This window comes from Hydra vulgaris, chromosome 08 (assembly GCF_038396675.1).
Source record: "Hydra vulgaris chromosome 08, alternate assembly HydraT2T_AEP".
Taxonomy (NCBI): Eukaryota; Metazoa; Cnidaria; class Hydrozoa; order Anthoathecata; family Hydridae; genus Hydra; species Hydra vulgaris.
Window position 1 is genome coordinate 1,743,389 of NC_088927.1, and position 23,610 is coordinate 1,766,998.

Sequence of the window (23,610 nt, forward strand, 5' to 3'; positions counted from 1 at the left end):
AAAGCCTAGCAACGGTTCCTTTTCCATAGTTAATTTTAACTTAAAAAAGAACTTCAAATACGCCATCATTTGAAATCATTTTATTTGACAAACTTACGTGCTAAATAGTGTTGTAACAGCTCATTTGAAAGATAATACTTTATTTTGTTAAATTATGCAAGAAAAAGAAAGGATTTAAATTGCATTGCCATTTAGAATAAAATACATATAATCGCGTTGTATTAAAATTAAAATACACTTGCTTTTTACATAAAAATCGCTTTGGCATATTATGATAGATATTTTACATATGCCATGTTTTCACTCAAATAATGTTTTTATAGTATTTAAAGGTACTTGGATTCTTTAGTTTACGCTGTACATGAAGTGTCCGAAGTTACCCACCGTCCTGGTCTGGACTTTCCCATATTTTATAGTTTTTAAATATATATTATGTAGCCACGATGCTGAGGTGCAGGCTTTCACTTTCAATCTTGAAGGTAAAAAATTACATAAACATAAATCCGAACTTTATTAACAATTCCGGCAAATCCGGTTCCGGCCGGAATTCAAAATTTCAAATCCGGCACACCCTTAATATAAATGGGTATTGACGAAAAAAACTTAAAGTTAATTAAAAAATAATACTGTATAAGGTAATAGTTATACTTATTTAGTTTATAAAAATAAATTTAAATAGATAAATAAAGTAAGAAAAATATATGATAAGTAATTTAATGAAAGAATGGCGCGAACAAACAAAATTACAAAAACCGAATCACACGAGTGGCAGCGTTTAAAAGGTATATATACGCGTCAGAGATATCGCAAATCAGAAGTTGCGATTTGGTAGACAGCCAGAGGTTGTCGTTGACAAGTTAAATTGCAAAACAGAATTAAATATATTAGTATTTAATACTGTTAGTATTCAATATATTCTTTAAAAAATATATTAAAAATGAAATAAATTAATAAATTAAATAAATTACAAATTACAATATATTCAAAATTAAAAAGCTATTAAAAACTTTATTTTAAAATGCAAACAAAGCCAAAAAAAGTCTTAATTATTAAAAACTTTGCCAATCGATTAAGTGTGCTATATAACTTTTATCGATGCTGTTTATAAATTTTTCAAGTTCTATTTTTAATAAATCCTTTCCATCTTTTTCAACGCAATCGTATTCTTCAAGTTCTTTTTTTCCATTTTTCTAAAGCGTTTTCTACATGATAAGATCATTTGGTATACCGACATATTTAGTAACTTTTCTTTATAGAATGATTATTCTTTCACTTCGATTTTTTTCTTCTTATAACATAATAACATATATAACATAACATATTCTAAAAAAGCTTCTCCTAAATCTAGATGCATTCCAAACGTCTTTCACTAGTATTTGATTTGATGTTTATCGTCGAACTGATTTAAAAATTGAGTCATTTTAATCTATAATCATTAAAAAATTAGTTATTTAAAAAAAACATATATTTTTTTATTATTTAAATTAAAAAAAAATTTATATAATAAGTTTATGTATCTATAGTAATTTTATAATCATTTCAATTAATATTACACAATTTGAAAATAATTAATACAATACAATTTTAAAAAACAATATAAATAATTTGAAAAAATAGGATATGCTATAGTTGAAAGACATATATTAAAAGTAAATAATTCATTAAATAGAAAAAATAAATAAACTGAAAAATAATGTTCTAATAAATTAGTTTTCAGAAAAGTTTCTTTTGCTGATGATGGCAACTTTTCAAATAGCTTTAAAAAATGTTTTTCTTGTAGTTGTTTATAAGCTAAAAAGTTGTTGTCTTTCAGTTTTAAATATTTGACATTAGTAGATGAGAGTATTTGTAGTGCACTCATAGCTTCAACTTCTATGCCATTTGAAAAATCCATATTTTTAATTTAATTTCTAAAAAAATTTTCTTTTAATATTTAGATGAAAAAAAGACAAAAAAACTTTGCGAAAAAAGAGTGGAGGAGAAAAGGACTGGCTTCGTTAATAACAGTGGACAAAGCAAAAATTATTGGAAAAATTGCAATTCAAAATGCAGACGTGTAGAGTGCTTTGGCAAACTCACTGTGTAATCGAATAAAAAAAAAGAAGAAAGAAACGCCTCCTGAAGATTTAAATGTAAAATCGACGCTTCCGCAAAGTAATATTGCAAATTTAACATTTGAAAAAAGACAAGCTTTGTATAGACTGTAATTTTAATAAATAAAAAATAACTAATACATATTTTCCTAACTAAAAATATCATATTCTTCAGTGTATGAATATATCACATCGTTATCATGTAGAGTCATATCATTGTTAAATGGTTGGTTTTCCACTTGAAGAATCGTATTGTTATTATGTAGATCGTATTGTTATTATTGTAGTTATCATGTAGAGTCGTATCGTTGTGAATTTCTTTATATTTTTTCATGTCTTTTTTCAATGCTTTGTCATTATTGTTTATTATTGCCCATTTTTGGTTTCGGTTTTTTAAACTAACTGGATTTTTGATTTTTTCATATTTTTTATATATTATTTCTGATAGTTTATCGATATCGATCTGTATTTGTTGTAGGGCTTTATGGGTTTTTTTAAGTTTTTTTATTAGATTTGCAAACGTAATGTCACATCTAAAAAAAAGTCGATTTTTTAAAAATATTTCGAATTAAGAATTAAAAAAACCTCTTAGAAACTGACATGGAACCCTTCCATTTGGCATCGCGTATTAATAAAAATTTGGACAGATAGCTGTTGCATGTGTTTAGCACATTGTAATTGTATTTTAAGTAATTCTTCTATTGCCCTGTATTTTTCTATTTTTTTTTGCTTTGATAAAAAAATAAGTTGTTCTTTTATAATATTTGTAAACGTCACATGATGCGGATCTTGTTATTTTTATAATATTTGTAAACGTCACATGATGCGGATCTTGTTATTTTTATAATATTTGTAAACGTCACATGATGCAGATCTTGTTATTTTTATAATATTTGTAAACGTCACATGATGCGGATCTTGTTATTTTTATAATATTTGTAAACGTCACATGATGCAGATCTTGTTATTTTTATAATATCTGTAAACGTCACATGATGCAGATCTTGTTATTTTTATAATATTTGTAAACGTCACATGAAGCGGATCTTGTTATTTTTATAATATTTGTAAACGTCACATGATGCAGATCTTGTTATTTTTATAATATTTGTAAACGTCACATGATGCGGATCTTGTTATTTTTATAATATTTGTAAACGTCACATGATGCAGATCTTGTTATTTTTATAATATCTGTAAACGTCACATGATGCGGATCTTGTTATTTTTATAAAACAGTTTCTATACATAATCTGTTTTTCACGATAATAAATCTTTATATTGTATACCTGATGAAAAAAATAAATCTTTATATTGTATACCTGATGAAGAAAATAAATCTTTATATTGTATACCTGATGAAAAAAATAAAACAATAATATCAAATAAAGAATTTAGTTCGTAATTAACAGGTATCAAAAAACGTTAAAACAATCTCTATAACATATTGAAAGCCACACATGAAGAACTCATTTCTTTCAAACAACATTTCTGACTTATCTTTACCTCTCTTTAATCTCTGTAATTCTTTAATCTCATAGTTAATCTCATACTGTATTTATATCGTTGAAATGTTCTTAAATGACATACATATTAATAAAACATTTATGCAATGGTGTTTTAATCCTAGAGTTCTTGTTATTTCCTGCTTAAATTGTTTATTTTGTGTAGCTTGAAGATAAACCCTAAGTGTTTTTTTTAATTTTTTCGTTGGACCAAAGTAACTGTTCAAGTTTCTCTACTATTAGGAAATTAGCATTTTATTATATATTTTGAATTCATAAATCTTTTTAAAGCATGTTTAAAACTTAAATAAATTGTCTTCCTGCCAAACGACACTATACTAATTTTTAGTCAGCTTTATCACTAAGCCTATTTTATGTTTTTTTCTAACTTTAAAAACATTTCAATTAGCACACATATATTGGGACAAAATATGTAAACCCATCGCGAGCATCAGCTATTTATTTGATGCAAATCCAACATTGATCCTATGTGACGCGCTTAGCAATAATATCAATAAAAAGATTAATACTGACGCATCAAAACACAGTTTGTGCAATTAAACTGGTCCAAAGTATGAAAAAACATCACAAAACTCGACTGTTTTTGCGATCTCAATGTTGCAAACTCAATGTTGATTCAATGTATATAACCCAAAGTTGATTCAATTTATATGGAATAACGTTGATCCAATGTATTTGGATGAGCGTTGATATAATGCAAAGATATAATTTGATATAATTTTTAGCCTCGCATATATATATATATATATATATATATATATATATATATATATATATATATATATATATATATATATATATATATATATATATATATATATATATATTAGGGTGTAGTAGAATTTTCAGTTTTTTTAGAATTAAAAATTTAAATATTTTTTTCAGATATCCAAAGAGATTTTAAAATATACTATAAAAAATTTTTTTTTCATTACTTCATAATAAATTACCAAAATGGGATAAAAGGCGAAATTGTTAACAATAAAATATTATAAATTTTCAACACAACATTTTTTTTGTTAAAACTCGAAATTTGTTTTTGGACTTTTTTAAAATATCAAATAAAGAATCTTGGAAAATCTTGAGCAACTGGAAGTAATGTAGCACAACTTAATAACTTACCCACAACTCTACTGAATCCATTATTGAAAGTTGTTTTTCTATCAAGATCGTGAAATAGATGTTTAAGAGGAAGCTCATTTGTATGCAGCATACATATAATCCAAGTTGAATTTTTATTAAGAAGATCCTCTATTCTTTTTATAGACCCACATAACCTACCGGTGTTAGTAGCTGCAGAATCTACTCCAATATACTGTCAATCTATATCAAATTTTTTACACCAATCTGCTATAGGTTTGGCTATCATTAATGCGGTTTTTTCTTTAAGGCTAGGTTCAAGAGGAGAGAAGGGGAATACATACTTTCCTCCTGGTTCACTAGTGACAGTATAAAAGTCCATCTTTATTGTTTTTAACCACTAACATTAGTATTTTAATGTTGTTTCATCTTGTTCATTAATAAGAGTTAATCTTTTTTCCCCATCAAAAAATAAAGCTTTTATTTCTTCTGACTGACACAGCTGTAAATCATCTTTCTGGAATTTTTCCATTACTTTTTTCTTTTCCCTATGAATCTTGTGGTGGTCAATAATCAGTTTATTGTCTTTTTCATTAACAAGTCCAAGATCTATAAGAACTGCAGAAGATCTACAAGAACTGCAGAAGATCTACAAGAACTGCAGAAGATCTACAAGAACTGCAGAAGATCTACAAGAACTGCAGAAGAAATTGCAGCAGCTTCTTTGTTACATGTTCCATATCTCAAAACTGTTTGGGCATGAAGAGGAAAATGATTTGTAATAATGACAAAATTTGTAACAATGATAAAATAAAATGAGTCTTTTATTTTATAATTGATTTTGACATAAATAAATTGATAGGGTGATTCGGTTGTTTTTCAATATCATATACATCTATTGCTTCATTCAAAAATTGGTTAATACTTAACTCTGCTTTCTTATTCTGCTCCTCATAAAATTTTTTAAACCCTAACTTTTGATTAGCACTCTCAACCGTATTTTCTGTTCCTTTGTTTTGCTTAGTTAGTTGAGTATGTTTTTTTTTGTCTTTACAATGTATATGGTAAGCATTTTTCATTCCAACTTTTATTCTTTAAGCTCTGATAAACTTTAGCTCTATTTCAGGAATTTTTAAACTTGAAGGGCAATTATAGATCAGAGAAATAATACAATCAGAACATTTAGAGTCAGTGCTTCCTAGCATATAACATTGTGTTGCAAACACAAATTTATATGAAATATTAAACAACATATCAATTTCATTATGTAACTTACCTTTTATACAAATTTTCACTGTTCCCCAAAACGTTTGAGTAACTCTTTTCCATTCTTTTTCAATTATCTAAATTATATAGTGATTAGGTTGAACTTGAATATTGATAATCACTTTTTTATACTGTGCAACAACCTAAATCAAAATCATTAATAATATTAAATACAGTATAATATAATAGAAAAACAAATTGAAATAAATAAAATAAAAGGAAAATATTAAATATAATAACATATAATATAACAATATAGAATTACAATACGAGATTAAACTAACGCTACAAGATGACCTTTTGGCAGCTTGGTGAATTACCTTTTTTAACATATACTGAAGATTGGAGTCTAAGTTCTCCATTTCTAACAGAAATAATTGCAACACGTTTTTGAGGGTTGGCAATTCATAGGGTCAGCACCAAGGGCAATTCAGAGGGTCAGCACCACAACAAGTCAGAACCAAAACCCATAAACTCTATTTTGCTACCTGGACAAGAATTACTTCGTGTTGTATTTAATTTATTCATAATTTTTAATAAACTAGAAGTAATAAACTAGAAAAAATATTAAATGTCTTGGATTCCTTAAAACATATACAAAAATTATGAAGTTAATTCTCTGTTGAATCTTTAGACTAACGCTTAGTCATTTATTTTAAATAATAAAATTAAATCCATCAAAAAATATTTATTTTTATATTTTATTTAACCTGCAAATAAATTAATATAAACAAAAAGAAAATTGTTAATATGGTTACTCTTGGACTTGTTTCTTGTTATCTTTGTCTTTATTTATAATACTACTAGGTAAAATACGTCTTCAAAATTTTCACATAAAAATTAAGAAAGCGCTCAATATAATTTTAAAAGTAAACATTGCATGTTTAACAACAGATTAACATTACAGACTTAAGAAAATTGGTTGACACTTGACACTCGATATCTTGACTACTCCATATCTCAAACTTTATTTCCGGTCCCTTACGCACTCGAGTTCGAGATATCGAGAGTCAACTGTATAAGGTTTTTTTTATATCATGTGATTGTGTTTCATTATGGTTAATATTTGAATCTATAAATAATAAACTATATACAGTAATAACAAATATTTACTTGTACAAGAAAATGTTTTTAGGCGTAAAAAATTTACATTAAACAAAAATTATAAGTTTCTTTTGTAAATATATATATATATATATATATATATATATATATATATATATATATATATATATATATATATATATATACATATATATATATATATATATATATATATATATATATATATATACATATATATATATATATATATATATATATATATATATATATATATATATATATATATACATACATATACATGTATATATATACACATGTATATATATATGTATATATATATGCATATATATACACATGTATATATATATGTATGTATATATATGTGTTTGTATACATGCATATATATATATATATATATATATATATATATATATATATATATATATATATATATATATATGTATATGCATATATATATATATATATATATGTATATATATATATATGTATACATATGTATATGTATATATATATATATACATATTAGACCTTACATAATATTTTTCATATTTATACATATCAGAAAAATATTAGATAAAAATAAACAATTTAAAAAATTTTTTTCTTAATAAAATATGAATAAATTAAAAATAATTAAAAAAATAATTGCTTTATATAAACAGATTTATTTGAATTTAGATCCGAGAGATTCAAGAACAGAGCCTGCTGGTATGACCCGACCAAATATACCATCTTTTGATGTTGAAGATTCGTTTTCTTTAATCTTCAGATCGCTAATTAGCTAAAAATTAATAGTTATATTATTATAATCCAAATGTTTTAAAAATTATTTATTAATTTAGACATATTTCTTTAACTAAGAATACTGAACAAACAGCCTTGTAAACGCTGTTTGTAAAAACTATCAAAACTAACTTCAAAACTGGATTCTGCAATAAATGGTACAGAGTTTTCAAACTCAGTTTTTTCAAAACTTGAAAATGAAATGTAAAAAAAGTGTTTGCTATTGATTGACGAAGTCTACATCAAATCATCTCTTACCATGCTGGCTAAATCTTTGGAAAAGCAGTAAATAGAGTCTTAAGCAACTACTGTTTTGAGTTCTATATGAGTATCACTTTATTTTTATCTCAACATCTTTGCAGAATTTTACCAGTTTGTGAGCTTTATTCTAAATTTCTGTTTGAACAAACTCTATTTGTTTTAGAGGGAATAAAGAGTGCTGGAGGGATACCGGTTGCATTAGTCAATAAGAAAAAAAAAAAAAAAAAAAAACTAAAGGAGTTAATAACGATAAAAAATTTAAATAAGGTTTTTTTTTAGAATTTGTTTAAATTTATTTTGTTTTAAATAAAGAAATGTAGATAAATTATTTTGAAATTTTAGCTTTTTAAACTCATTCACAATGCTCATAAGAAAAATCAATCTGCAATAAGTCATCCATACCAGTAAAGTCTCCATATCAGTATAAACATAGATTTTTTATCTGCAAAAAGTGGGCATAACTGCCAGAAAAAATACTTTCTTAGAAGTAATACTATTGATATGTATATTTTTTAACTATTCACCTCCCCAAGGCTGAGAGGACCACCTCAGTTGAGGAGGCTATAGAGTTGAGGGAGGGTTATAACCGCTTTTTGTGGTTACAATCCTCCCTCAACTCTATAACTCCGAAACACAAGCCTCAATGAACAAGATCGCTGCACAGAGAAACAAGTTGAGCGTGGTACTACCAGGGAAGTGGGATTTTGCCTGTTTTGTGATTTTGGTAAAAATTTTATCATTTTAATCTATATCTATGCAATATTTTAAAAACTTTGTTACAAATTAGTTTTTTCAAAATTTCAGCATTAAAAAATATACTATATAATTAATTTTTTTTGTGGCCTCTATAAAATACAAAATATTTTACAAAATGTGTGATTTTGTAAAATATTTTGCATCTTATAGATGAGGAACGTTTTTCTAAGTTTTGTTTTTATAGACAAAGTTTTAGAGCTAATGTTTTTTTTATCTTTGTAATAAGCTTGTTATGAATATATGAATATGAATAGGTTTTAATTATTAAGTAAAATAAATAGATTAGCCATAGTTCACTCACACAAAGTGGAAACGCTTTATTACAAGCAAATATTTATGCTAAACTTAACTTTTTCTTAGTTGTTGTTTTTTATTAGCCCCCAGCCCCAGGCTCTGATTTACGTGTTTATGAGGCCTTTTAGTATAGGTGGCAATGATGCTACATATTTCATTTTAAGAGTTTTTTTTTTAGAGCCATATTAACCTCCACTATTACTTTTAGTAGGTTGACATTTTTTGATGCTTTATAACACTTACAACACTGTAAAATAGTGTTTGACTAGTACATTACTAATGATATGTCGAGTGCATAAAAATCCATAAAAAATATGACAACTGACAACACAACCCAGCTAGCACAGTATGTTAAGCTAACATCAAAACAGCATCGAAAGTATCAGGTCAACGTTGTTCTGACGTATGATCAACGAAGGACTTCAACCAATGGAGGGAGAAACTTTCTGAAAGTAAACAAAGTATATTTGTACTTTTCTATCATATTTTAAATCTTTTCTGCATACAGCACAATCTTTGTCTGTGTATTTTGAATTTTTTAAGTAAGACCTGTTTGAACCTATCTATTGTGAAAACAAAGTTTTTGAAATTGAGAAACATTATCATGAACATAAAGTATCCGGAGCATAAAGAATGTTCTGTACTAGCTTTGGAACCGCATCTTCCTAAAAGTTTAATGTTTAATTAAATGAGAATTTAAGAACTTTAGGTTCTTTAGGAGCAATACAAAAAATTAATTGCGGAAACCAGCGACTAGCTGGTATCAGCGATTATTTGTTTCCCATTAAGTTGCAACAAATAGAGGAAGCTGTCATTCATATTTCTAATCACATAGAAAAATGTTTGGCAAGGAAAAAGTTGCTGAAGTTGCAATAATCATAACTATGTTGACAAAGGTTCAAAACTTTTAACGGGAGGCTACCAACAAAATTTTAAAAAAATGCGATAAGTGTAAAGCTAATTAACTAAATATCGTTAACAAATGGGTTTAAACTTATGTTAAAGCATGTTGTGGACAAAAACTGCATAATTTTGAAAGACATATAAAAAAACTTTGACAAGATTAATGTGACAAAAACCTCAAATGAAAAAATTAGTACTTCAAATTGATACTTTTTGGTTGAAATAACAACAATAACAACAATAACAACAACAACAACAACAACACTGACAGGACTTTATATATAACACCAGTAATTACCTGTAAACACTCTGTTCTTCCCATATCTCCTCTAACTGCAAGTAATGCTAAAGCATGATCAGCTCTAAAATCTGGATACTTAGTTGCCAAACCCTACAGAATTTAAAAGTAAAAACTTTAAAATTACTAAAAACACTTCTTGTAACTACAAAAAACTCGCACAAATTTAAGGTAGTAAATGCACACAATGTAGTAAAACAAACAACACATACTTATAAATAACAGATAAAAAGATTAATAAAGCTTTATTTTTGGTTGGAATTATTCTAATTAAAATTTAAATCAATTGTCTTTAGCATATAGACTAAATGCAAGTAATATAGACACGGATTAATATAATTGTGTGTGTGGTTTTGGAATTTTTTTACCTAGATAACATTTCAAAAACAAGATTTGTTGCAAAAACATGGGAAATTTTATATTTTATTTGAAAACTCATTTTTAAAGTCACGTTTGTTTGGATTGTTGGAGGAGACACAACTTTTTTATAAGTAATTGTAAGCTATTTATAATGTGAACAATAATTCAGGCTAACTCAATGTTAAACTTTAAATGTTATAGTTTGTTGTGTAGTGAAAGATTTTCTTGTTATATAGACTGTTGATAGTATAGTCACTTCCCTTAATGGGATCAGCTTGATTGTATTATTTAACTATTAACTTTGGTAAAATAAAATATCCAAAAATTATTTATTAAAATGTCCTTATTTATTAATATTTTTTTGTAAGTCAGAAAGATAAAATGTATTATTAAAAGTTTTGTTTAGAAGTATTTTAATTCATGTTTGAATGAAATAAAATATGAAAAAAAAAAACAATGTAAAAGTGGGCAAAAGAAAACAAGAAACATGGATTTTAGAAGGATGGCAGAATGCTGTGAAAAAATGTTGTTACAGAAGACATGGCACATGGAGGTGTAGCATTAAACAATAATTAAACAATAAGAAGGATATAAAAAAAGTACATAATGAGCAAATTAGAGTTGTTACTATTGTTTTGTAGAGTTGGGTCTTAGGCTATATGACATGGTCTGCAAAATGAAGTGTAATTATTTATCCAGTTATTCAAATAAATAACTGGACATAGTTTTAAAAATAATCAATAAGTGATGGAATCAATAACAATTAACAAACTCAACCAATACTTTATAACTCAAAGGTCATAACAAAGCATTTAAAGAAAGTTCGACTTTTAGTCAGAAAGAGAAAAAAGTCGCTTGTACCTTCATGAAAATTTTATTTAAACCACCACGGCTTTCCATTTGTAAGCTAGAAATTGTTTCAATTTAAAGAGTTGCAGGGCTTTAATCAGACCATGGATCAAATGTTTTACATTGTAATAGAACCAGAATGGTTTGATAGCAATAGAATGCAAAAGATCTCTGCAGGTAATATTTTCAACATTGATGAGTTTGGGTACTCAATTGCTATTTAATTAAAAAGAAAAAAAAAATATTGCAAAGAAACACAAGAAGTTAGGTAGAGGGTAGTAACTTCTCAGAAAAAGTTAAAATAATTACTGGTGAGAGTTGCGCTTTGGTATATGATGGATGTTACTATTTCCATATTTAAAAATTATGAAGATCTACTTTTTAAGGCTCCAGCAACAACTTTTAGATATCTGTGGAACTGTTTTTATTTTTTTTTTAGACACAAAATTTTTGAATATTCAATAAAAAATAGAGACACATATCGGTTTTATTTCTTCAGTCTTCTTCAGTTGGGTAAGACTCAAAATAATTTCAGTGCTCCAGTGTTTGTTCCAAAAAGCAAAAAGTTGACTTAGAAGAATATTTTAGGCTTCTACAGACAAAAGTTGTTTCTAGGATGAAGAAGACATACCCAGAAGGTAATTATGTATTTTAACAGTATGATGCACCTGCTCAACCCTCTGAAAAATCTCATCAGTACCACTCAATGTGGCTCCTTTCAAATTCAGACTTGAACCCATTGGACTACTTTAAGTAGGCGGTTGTTTAGAAAGAAGCATGTCAGACCCACCATAACAGTGCCAAGGCTTTACAGCTATCTTTAGAGGATGGTAGCAATGTCAATAGCAGAAATACCACATTCCCGCTATTGACATCAATGCCTGCCGGTCATTCCAATAATGACTTCAACAAGTGCAAAAAAATGAAAATTGAAATCCAACAAAAGTATAAGATTGAGAAGATTATAACTTCAATAAATCTGAAAGTTGAGAAGCAAAATAAAGTACAATGTTAATAAAAAAAAAATTAAGTATGGGAGCAAGGAAAAAGAAATAAAATGTTGACTTATATGTGAACAAAATAGCATCATACTTTTTGCAGATTAGATGTGTCAAAAAAAAACAAACAACTAGAATGTCAATGATGATATATTTAGTGTGTTGAATTACTATAATGTACTTAATATTACTAAATTAGTTTTAATTTGTTATTGGTGAAGAATTTTATTCATAAAATTTTTTTTTGTATTGATTTATTTGACTCAAAACTTTATTGTTGACTTTTTATTTAAGTCAAATAAGTTGACTAATAATGCTATAAATAGTTTTATTACAGATTTTAATTTTATAAAATTAGTTTTTATTATATAGTTTTTAGAAAAAACTAAAAAACTAACAGAAATTTCCAGAGACACGATATCTGTGCTTTTCAAACGAAGTACTTCAGCTATTAAATTAAGTATTGAGCAAGGGGAATCTTGAGAAATTTCAACTTTTGAAATCCGACTTATAGTTTCAGATATTTTTTTGGCTTCCTCTTTAATTTGTGAAGCTGCGTCTTTACGTTCATCAAGATTACGAAAAGTGATTCGCCTAATGTATATATAAAAAATAAATATACTTAAATGATAAAACCATTTAACGAATCATTAAACAACACAGTAAAAAAAAAAAGAAACATTTTTATACCTCGACAACACTGCTCGTACATACTCCAAAATAATTCTATCTTCTGCTTGTTTCATTATATATTGAAATGCTCTAAAAAACATTCATTAGTTTACTTGTGGTTCATAACTGGGTAGAAAAACTTAAAAAAATAAAATATTTTTATATCTGGCCTAAAGTATAAAATGTCTGAATAACTATAAAATATATTTGATACAAGTCTATAATAGCTCTAACATAACTATAAATGTCTGATATAAGTCTGATATAATTATAAAATGTCTGTAATAGATCTCATACAACCATAAAATATGTCTGAGATATAGGTTTATAATACCTCTCATACAACTATAACATTTGTCTGAGATTTAGGTCATGTTTTAAGCTTTAAAGACTAAGGTCATGTTTTAAATTTTTTTTACAAGAATTGATAATGGTCATAAACGTCGTCTGAAACTTCCTCCAGATGACTTTGTAAATGCGTCATCCTTGAGCAATTTTAAAAACAAAATAGACAATTATCTAAAAGAAGAAATAACAATTTATGATTAGTCTATTTGTATGACAGTTTTTGAGGTTAACAGGCATTCATGCTTATACAAATACAATTTGTAAACCTTTTAAAATAACAATGTTTTCCCTTTACTTAAACCATTAGTGTGGCTACATTTACATGAAAATACCTCACAAAACTTCACAAAAATTCAATTAATCATACTTTAATCTCATTAAACCTTCTCAATCATAAATAGTTTCAAAATGTAAAATTTTTTGTCAACTTTAGTTTTTAAATAATATATTTCAAAATCCAAGTTTTTTTTATCGCTTTTTAGATTATAAATTTAACATTTTATATCATGTACATGCAATAAAGTGTACGCATATAAACTAAGAAACTTTTGGCATTTCAATAACAGTCAGGTTTCAGTAAAAATATTTTAGGAAGGATTACTACCCTTTTAAAACATGTTCCTACGATGTCAAGATTTGAAACAAAACAAACCTTCAGGAACACACTAATGAGACTTATTATTCAATCAGGCCAGTCTTCTAAAAAAACCTGCATATAAAACCAAAATAATATATTTTGCAAAACTCACAGGTGTTTAAGATGGACATAATCATTAGAATAATCTTCTAGGGTAGCTATCACTGTTGCTATAACAACAGGGGATCCTAGCCTAAACATTAAAAAGATTGAAACCTAATAAACAGTTGATAAATCAAAAATAAAAAAATTATCATAATTTATTCAAAACGTTATCATAAGCTTAATTATTAATGTAGAGTAAATAACATTTATTTAGCTAATAATTTATTAATAATTAAATTTTTTTACCATTTTCTTGTAAATAAATCTTGATAATACACTGCAACATCCACAAAAACACTGTCTAATAAAATATCACAAATTTCAAAGGAAAGAGTTTTATAAGCATTTATTGCTGAGTTAAAAGCAGCTAAACGAGTTTCACTGAAAGTTTCTTCTCCTAGCTCAGCACGTTGTTGATTCTTTTTAAAAAAGATTGTAATAATAAATAAAAATATTTAAACAAACAAAAAACAACAACAACAACAACAAAAAACTAACCTTCATTTGTTCAGAAAACTCAGCAATTATTATGCAGTTATTACAAATTGATACCTAAAGAAATGGATTGTTTTAGATTTAAACTAAAATATTAACTAAATTTTAAGGTAAATATACTTAGGTATGTATTTTTTTTAAAGTTATTGATTTTATCAAATATTTGTATTTTAAGGATAATAATGTACAAAAAAAGCCCCCATATAACTCATGACCTCCTTACGTTACTTTAAAATATTGAAAAAATAGAAAACCTCTGATAAAAAGAAAAAGCCAGTGTGTTTTGCTGATAAAAGTTAAATCCAGTGTGTTTTGCGGATAATGCAACTAAAAGAATGAATCCATCAAGCTGAAAGAATGAACTAATCAAGCAGAATGTAAGAATTCATCAACCTGATTGAATGGAGTAAATGTTTTGTTTTTCATAATACACTTTGCAAAAACTCAAATGCAAAGTCCAGTTTCATTGCCAACAACCAATAATCCCATATTCACCTCAAAGTTTTCAAGACAAAGTGTGTGATAAAGATTGTGGTTATGCTATTGTTCCCACCTCACCCTTGAGAATATGATTAATTTCTCCTTCAAAAATTTTACAATTATGTATGGAACACATAAACAAATGCAAACAAAAGAATGGCACTTCAAATTTTAGGCGTAAAATATTTTCACCTGTAATGACGACAAAGTTATTCCAAGAGTTAAAAAGCAAGAAAATAGTTGAAAAAAAAGACCAAGACCAATACACCAGGCTTTCAAGACCAAGAAAAAGACTCCATGCCTCAAGACCAAGACAGTTAAATATGAGTCTTGAGATGCCTCTAAACCAAGACCTGCATCATTAGTTAAAGCAGGTTTAAATACATTATTATTGTATCTTTTAAACCATAGTTCTTTTCATGAAGCCCTTTCTAAAAAAGAAAGGGCTTCATTAGAAGAACTTGCCCAAAAGTGATAACAGAATTAAATACAAGGGCAGATAAAAGATTTATAAGGACAGTGGTCAACATAATAAAGATAGACCACATAACAGATATTAATTTACAACAAATGATAATAAAAGATAAGAATGTTAACATATTACAAATAACAGCAGATAACAGATAAAAGCAGATTAAAATTAGTGTTGATATTGACTTAAACTAAATCGACTAGTTGAAAATAGTCAACTTTGAAAAATCTGATAGTCAATTTAATCAACTATGGACTTCCTTTTGATCAACTAAAATTTAGTCAAATAAAAATCTATAAATCCATGTATCTTTTCATTTAATTTAACTTTTCAATTTTTGTTTGTTCGTTTAATAACAATAGTATGTACTATTATAACTTTTACCTTATCTTGTTTAATCTCCTAAAATTTTATTTAATTTATAGCATGTTAGCATTATTTCTACCTAACTAAACTTTTGATTATGCATTTCATAAACTTTTTTTCGTTTGTTTACTTGATACTTGTGATTTTCATAAATACTTTCATACAGGGGCCGCTCCAAACTGGCTCAGGGCCCTGGGGCAAAATTAAGTTGTGAAGCTCCAAAATCTAAATGCATTAATCTTATACGATCATATTTTAAATATGATTGTAATGACGTGTATAACTTACTTTATTTTTTTAACTACAATTTATTGAAAAAAAAATATATATATATATATTCTTATACTTTGACTAAATCAACTTTAATCAATTTCAAAAATGTATTAGTCGATTTTAGTCAACTTTAGAAAATATATTAGTTGATTTAGTCGACAGTCAAATTATTTAATAGTCGCAACAACACTAACTAGATTATAAGTAATAGAAGACTACAAATAATACTAAATAGATAGAGTAAAACAGGGTAAAATGAAATAGCGGGTAGAATGAAATAATTATGCCAACGTTTATTCTTTTGCCCTTAATTAGTTATTGGAAAATCATTTTAGTCATATGATATCAAATTTTATTTTTGATTAAAAAAAATTGTCATAAATTTTTAAGTTTTTGTATGCGTAATAAGATTTTTTCTTATTTTGAAAAATGATCGTAAAACTCTCGAAAGTTAAATTTGATATCATTGAACTTAAAAAGTTTTATGGCATAGTTTTTTATGCTGATCAAGAATCTTTTTTTTAAATTAAACTTGCTATTTAGGAAAAAAAGTTATGAGTAAAAAACGGAAAAGGAAAATTGTGGGGTTGAATGAAATACGCTTATAATAAGTGAAGCAATAGCTCACTTCTTAAATGCAGCTTTTTTAAATTAAATCTCATGTGACAAATAAAGCTCTTTATTTCTTAAATCAAAATCTCTTTAACTTTTAAATCAAAAAAACACCTGTACAGAGATTGGTGTTTAGGTGGTCTAGATGATGCCATATACGCTATATCTCCGTCCGGATTGATGAAAGATAAGCAATTTGTGCAATGGCTCACTAACGTGTATGTTCCCGACATTAAGAAAATTCCAGGTAACAAGTTCAATCTAATTTTAGTTATTTAATTATATTTATCTAATTTTAAATTAACAAAAGATCACATCAATCTAAATATAGTTATCTAATTTTAGGTATTCATATTTTAGTCGTAGATGGACATGTGACACATGTCACTTATCGGGCTGTACTTATTTGCATCGAAAACAATATCTGGTTAATTTGCTTCCCAACTCACTTGTCACATATTCTGCAGCCACTAGATGTTGGTATTTATTGCTATGTCAAAAGAGTTTGACATAAATCACTTCAACAGTTTTATGCAGAGACAAAGTTCAGCAACTAATCAAAAGAATGTTTTAGTCACCTGCAAAAAAAACTTTTCAGCTCTGGTGAAGTTTTTACACGTACCCAAATAGTCACTGGGTTTCAGAATACTGGCTTGTTTCCACTTGACATCAATAAAATCAATCAGTCAAAGTTTCAAATTGCTAATACATTTGAAACACTGCCATCGGAACCTGAGCTTTCATCATCTCAACAACCAGAATCTATGATAATACCATCACCAATACTAGCATCAAGAACTACACTACCTCAGCCACTGCCCTCTGAATTTCCGCCAACATCTAGCATCAGCATATGTCACATAGCTGATGCTAGATGCTGGCGGAAATTCCAAAAAGAAAAAATGTAGATGTGCCAAGATTCAAAGGGAAGCGTCTCAACAAACCTGAAATACTTGAAAGATTGAAAGATGTTTAGAAAAAAAGCAGCAAAGTAAGCTAAAAAACAAAGTAAGCCTAGCTCTAATGGCAAATAGCAAATAAACCAAGCAACAAGTCCAACGAAAATATTAGCTGCAAACCAATTTAAATGTAAAAAGTGCCGAAAAGTTTTAGGTGAAACTTCAGCATGTCATTATATGGAATGGTACCAGTGTGAAAATTCAAATTGCAAAATTTGGTATGTCAAACATGAATAACAAAGCGATATGTAAAAGGCGCTGAGTTTTATTGCACCAAAAAGTGTCTCACAACTGAAAACTCAATTCAACCTCTAATACCTCTAAACGACTCAACATCATCACAAGAATAAAAAAAATTATTTTATTTGATTGATTTTTTAATTGTTATTATTGATTTTTTTTTAAATGTTATTATTGATTGCTTTTTATTTTTTTAACAAAGTGTTGTTTTAATACACATATATTTGTGTATTTCATTCTCCCTGAATGTAAGTGTTGAATGGAATAAACTTTTTTTAAATCAAATATAGTTTCATAAAAAACTTTTAAAAAATTATTTGATTTTTATATATTTAAATACAGCTCGATATTCTCTACAACTTTAAAAAAAAAATTGAACATCTTTTTTTCGTAAAAATAAATAATTTACTCTATTACTTGTAATCTGCCTACAAATTTTATTCATGCACATAAAAAAACCTAAATAAAATTTGCACGCAAAAATGTCAACTGTAAATTTTTGAATGTGATACTTAAACATTTCAAAGTTTCTTTTGAAAGTCAAATATCTGTGTTATTTTAGAATAAAATTTTTTTTTTAGAAAAAGCAGAGAGATGCAGGATGTGTTATTAAAACTAAATATTTTTTGGCTGCTATCAAAAAAAAAATTAAAGATTCTTTTAAAAACTTTTTTACAGAGTTCAGAAAGGAAAAACTTAATATATAAATTTTGAAACACCCATTTATTATAAATAGCAACACAATAAATTTTAAAAGGGTATTATAGCTCAATTTGAAGTTCAGTTAAAAAATTCGAAACCAAAAACATTTTATAAACAGAACTAAAAAACTTGGACATTTGAATTCTTGATAGCTTTTGTATCAAAATATTATTGTGAACAGATATTTAGCAACATAGACATCACTAAAAGTAACTTTCTAAATGAATATTAGCCTTATATATATGAATACTAGCCTTTTAATTATGAATATTAGCCTTATATATATGAATATTAACCTTATATATATGAATATTAGCCTTGAAAGCAGTCTAAAACTGAAGACCTCCATTTTCGATAAAACAAATAGCCAAAAAGATATTAAGGCATAATTCTTAAAATTGGAGCTATAAAATCATCTTACTGCAAAATGTAATTTTATAGATTAAAATAAAACTTAAAAGTCATTTTTCTCAAATATTTGCTTTTGTGGCTTGTCATTGTTTCACAATAAGCCCTTTAATTCACTCACAAAAATCTCACTAATCTTTTTGTTCATTTTTATTAAATTGTTAGATTTGACTATTTATTTGTTTATTTACTTTACAATATGTAAAAAAAAAAAAATTAGATATTTAACTATCATTGAATATCATAAAATAATAAGTTGTTGATAATAACATCTCTTAATAATAGAAAAATTTTCAATAGAAAAGTTTAATATTAACTAATCATAATTTCATAAGGGCCATACACATATAAAGTAGTAATTAAATATACACAAGTAATAAAACAACCTAACTCCCTGAGGGAGATGACAAGTAACTATTTATTATAGTTTATTATAAATCTTTTTCACTAGCAACCTTACGGCTCTCTGTAGGTTTTTAAAAAAATGTTAAAAAAAAATTTACTTAAAATAAGTTGCAGACCCCTGTACTAGATAGTTTGAATTAAAACACTTACATCCATACAGAACAAATAAAAGCACAATTAAGATTCTTTTTTTTTCTCTTGTCATTTAAAACAATTTTTATGCTTTGAAATAAACTTTTTAAATAATCTTCTATGTGATAACTTGGAATTTCGATTAAAAAACAAAAATTTAATTAGCCCAACAACTATTTATTTTGTTAGAGAAACTATATTTAAATCTATTCAAACAATAGGTTTAAATATAGTTTAAATCTATTGTTTGATTTGTAAATAAAAGGTAAATTTTTTTTCTTTTTAAAGATAGATTTAATAATAAAACTTTCTCGCAGATTTTTTTAATCATTTTGAAAATATTTTAACTAGGTCAAACAAACAAACTAGAAATTCAAGACGTCGTTTCAGCTCCATGATTATAAAACAATTAAATTGTCAGGGAAACAAGCAATAATTAAATTTAAAACCAAATAGTTAATTTTAAACTAATAATTAAATTTATATTTAATATTTAAATAATTAAAACAATAATTGATAAATTTAAAATCCTAATATCTTTTTAGTATACATTTTTTTAGTTTTAATTTTAATATCTTAAATTTAAAACTAAAAAAAGTATTTTAATTAAAAAAATTGTTTAATTTAACAAGCTACATTTTCAGCAATATCTTTTAACTAAATAATTTTAGAATCGTGAATTCCCATTTGACCATTGCAAGTGCTTAATTTAACCAATGAAGTGGTTTTTTAGTTTATTATAGTTCTTAAAAGCAATTAACATGAAATTCAAATAATGTAAAAAGTAAAATTAAACAATTTTTGCAATTATATTAGGGGGCAATTTTACATATTTTTGCATTTTATTGTGCAAAATAAAAATACACTAGCAATCAAAGTTATACTTCAAACCAGATGAACAATGAATTTAATTTATGAACGCATAAATAAAGCAAATAAAAAATTATTTGCTCATCTTTTAAAGAATAAAGTAAAATAATTTTTTTCCCAAAAAGCCTTCTAAGATTAGAAGCTTAAGGTCCATGCGGAATACCTACACAGCTTCTGAAGTCAGCCACTGCAGCCTGTTAGATGAAGAAGGCTGGTCAACAGAAATTTTTTATTTACTCCTAAATTAGAGAACCTTCTGAAAAAGAGTAGCCAGATGCAGTTAACATTTGCCCTAAAATAGTATTTTTGTGACACCATCTTGAGCTTACCAAGAACAACCAAGATAAGAGGTTTTTTAAGTCAGAAAATTTCTTCTCACTTCTTCCTCGACACTTCTACCCAAAAAAACTTCTCACTTCTTCCTCGATTATACATGTCAGTAGTAGAAGGATGATGGTCCTAATCCTCACCTGATTTTTTGAAAGTAAAATTTGAAAATGAAAATTTTTTAAAAATGATTTTGATAGTAAAAAAAAATTATAAACTTGACTAAAGTTTATAAATTTTTAAAAAAATATCATACATTCATAGTGAAACACTATGAATGTATGATATTTTTTTATTCAAACAAACAAAACAAAAAAATGTCTAGCCATTATAATTTCTTATTGTGTTTTCTCTAACTAAGCTCCAAAAAATTTACTCAGTTTTTACCCTTACAGAACAATGTTAAAATCATTGGGCAGATATTAGCCAAACTTGCTGGGCTGTTTGGGTTGTTTATAAAACTAATTGCACCTATCAGAGTATGAACAATATTAATTAAACAATATTTTTCTTTTAATTTCAATTCACCTCTCTAAGGTTGAGAAGGCCACTACACACGAGGAGGCTACTTAATTGTGGTTATAACCCTCTCTTAACTAAAAACTCTAAAAAACGAACCTTGACGAACAATGTAGCTGTGTGGAAAAACAAGTTAAGCGCAATACTACCAGGGACATGGTAGGAATCGAACTTGGAACCTCTTGCTTGTAAAGTAAGCGCTCTACCACTACACCACTACCATGTTTTTAACTAAATTGAGAAAAATTTTATCTTGAATTTATTTTTATTTAAATTTTTTTTGGTGTAAATTCCCATACAAAATAAATAAATCGAACTTGGAACCTCTTGCTTGTAAAGCAAGCGCTCTACCACTACACCACTACCATGTTTTTAACTAAATTGAGAAAAATTTTATCTTGAATTTATTTTTATTTAAATTTTTTTTGGTGTAAATTCCCATACAAAATAAATAAATCGAACTCGGAACCTCTTACTTGTAAAGCAAGCGCTCTACCACTACACCACTACCACATTTTTAACTAAATTGTGAAAAATTTTATCTTGAATTAAATTTTTATTTAAATTTTTTTTGGTGTAAATTCCCATACAAAATAAATAAATTGTTCTACAAGTTCTATATTGTGTTCTGTCACTATAAGTAAGTAAATGAAGAGTGAAATGTTTAGTTATAACTTGCCTGGTGACAGAAAACATCAAACTTATAGAGTTTCTAAGAAACTTAAAAATAAATAAACTAAATCATTTTTTATTTATTGTAAAATACTTATATAGGTAATGCCAAATCAGCACAATAAATTAGGCTGTTATCCTATTGGGCATTAAAATGTACTGGTAGTACCGCGCTCAACTTGTTTCTCCGCGCAGCAGCCTTGTTCGTCAAGTTTCGTGTTTTGGAGTTTTAGAGTTGAGAGAGGGTTATAACCGCAATTAAGTAGCCTCCTCATTTGTAGTGGCCTTCTGGGCCTTGGGGAGGTGAATTAAAAAAAAAAGAAAAATGTAAATATCCTACTGATACATTAAAATGTAAATAAAATTAAGTGTTACTTAAGAATATAAAATAATACTAAAACATTAGTGATTTATCACAGAAAAAAATAAAATTTAAAAATTAGAAATATCCATTAGTTTAGTTTTAAATTCTCTTAGGTTCTTACTCTAGTGAACAGCAAATGGGAGACTATTATACAAAACTACTCCTTGGTAAAAGAAAACTTTTTTCGAGGATCAAGCTTTACTTTAGGTATGGTCAATGATATTTCATTGTTTATTGTGTTTGCTGAATGACAAATTGCCTTAAAACTGTTAGAAAATACACATGAATCAAGTTCTTTCTTTAAGATCTTAAAAACGCAAGTTACAGCTTTTTTTTTCATTGACTTCTTTAAAATGAGGCAAATTTATATTAACATTTGAAATTTTATTTGCATTTAATATTATTTGGTTTATTCTACTATATAAACGGGTAATGCGGTATAATTGGGTTGCAGTGTATTTTAAGTTGATTAAACCACAGTATGTAAAAATTGGCAAGATCATTGAGACATAAATTAATTTAGCAGCAATTATTGTTTGCAGGTGTCATGTTTTATTTAGTAAGCTAATACGCCCACTGATCTTATTACATTTAAAATTAAAATCGTTGTTAAGTGAAAGGGTTGGATCTAGATGGATTCCTAAATATTTGTATGTTTTGGTATAGTTTATTTGAACTTCATTAATATTTAGATTTAAGCACCAGGATTTAGATAATTTTCTTGCGGTTCCAAAAAGCATTGCTTCAGTTTTACCTTTTTGAAGGTTTAACAATAAATCATTTATTTCAAACCATATTGATATCCTGTTAAAGTCTTCGAGTTGTTTTTCCTCTATTAATTGAATGTCATTATCAGCTACAAAAATAACTGTGTCGTCAGCATACTTGATAATTGAGCTGTGTTTTAAAACGTCTGATACATCATTAAATTCAATCAAAAATAACAAAGTTCCAAGAATTGAACCTTGCGGAACTCCACTTGTGATTTCATGAGACTCA

General features: G+C 26.7%; 1 protein-coding gene across 1 annotated transcript in view; it reads right to left on the reverse strand.

The window, feature by feature from the left end:
- Positions 1–7,699: 7,699 nt before the first annotated feature.
- The window catches only part of LOC100215347 (exocyst complex component 3), a 56,351-nt gene continuing 40,440 nt past the window's right edge, over positions 7,700–23,610 (reverse strand). Inside the window, exons 20-26 of the mRNA XM_065802250.1 lie at positions 14,814–14,867; positions 14,562–14,734; positions 14,323–14,403; positions 13,244–13,315; positions 12,952–13,147; positions 10,347–10,439; positions 7,700–7,832 (exon numbers count right to left, since the gene is read on the reverse strand). Coding sequence (XP_065658322.1) covers positions 7,716–7,832; positions 10,347–10,439; positions 12,952–13,147; positions 13,244–13,315; positions 14,323–14,403; positions 14,562–14,734; positions 14,814–14,867 — 786 coding nt within the window. The 3' untranslated portion in view covers positions 7,700–7,715. The remainder of the gene's footprint in view (positions 7,833–10,346; positions 10,440–12,951; positions 13,148–13,243; positions 13,316–14,322; positions 14,404–14,561; positions 14,735–14,813; positions 14,868–23,610) is intronic.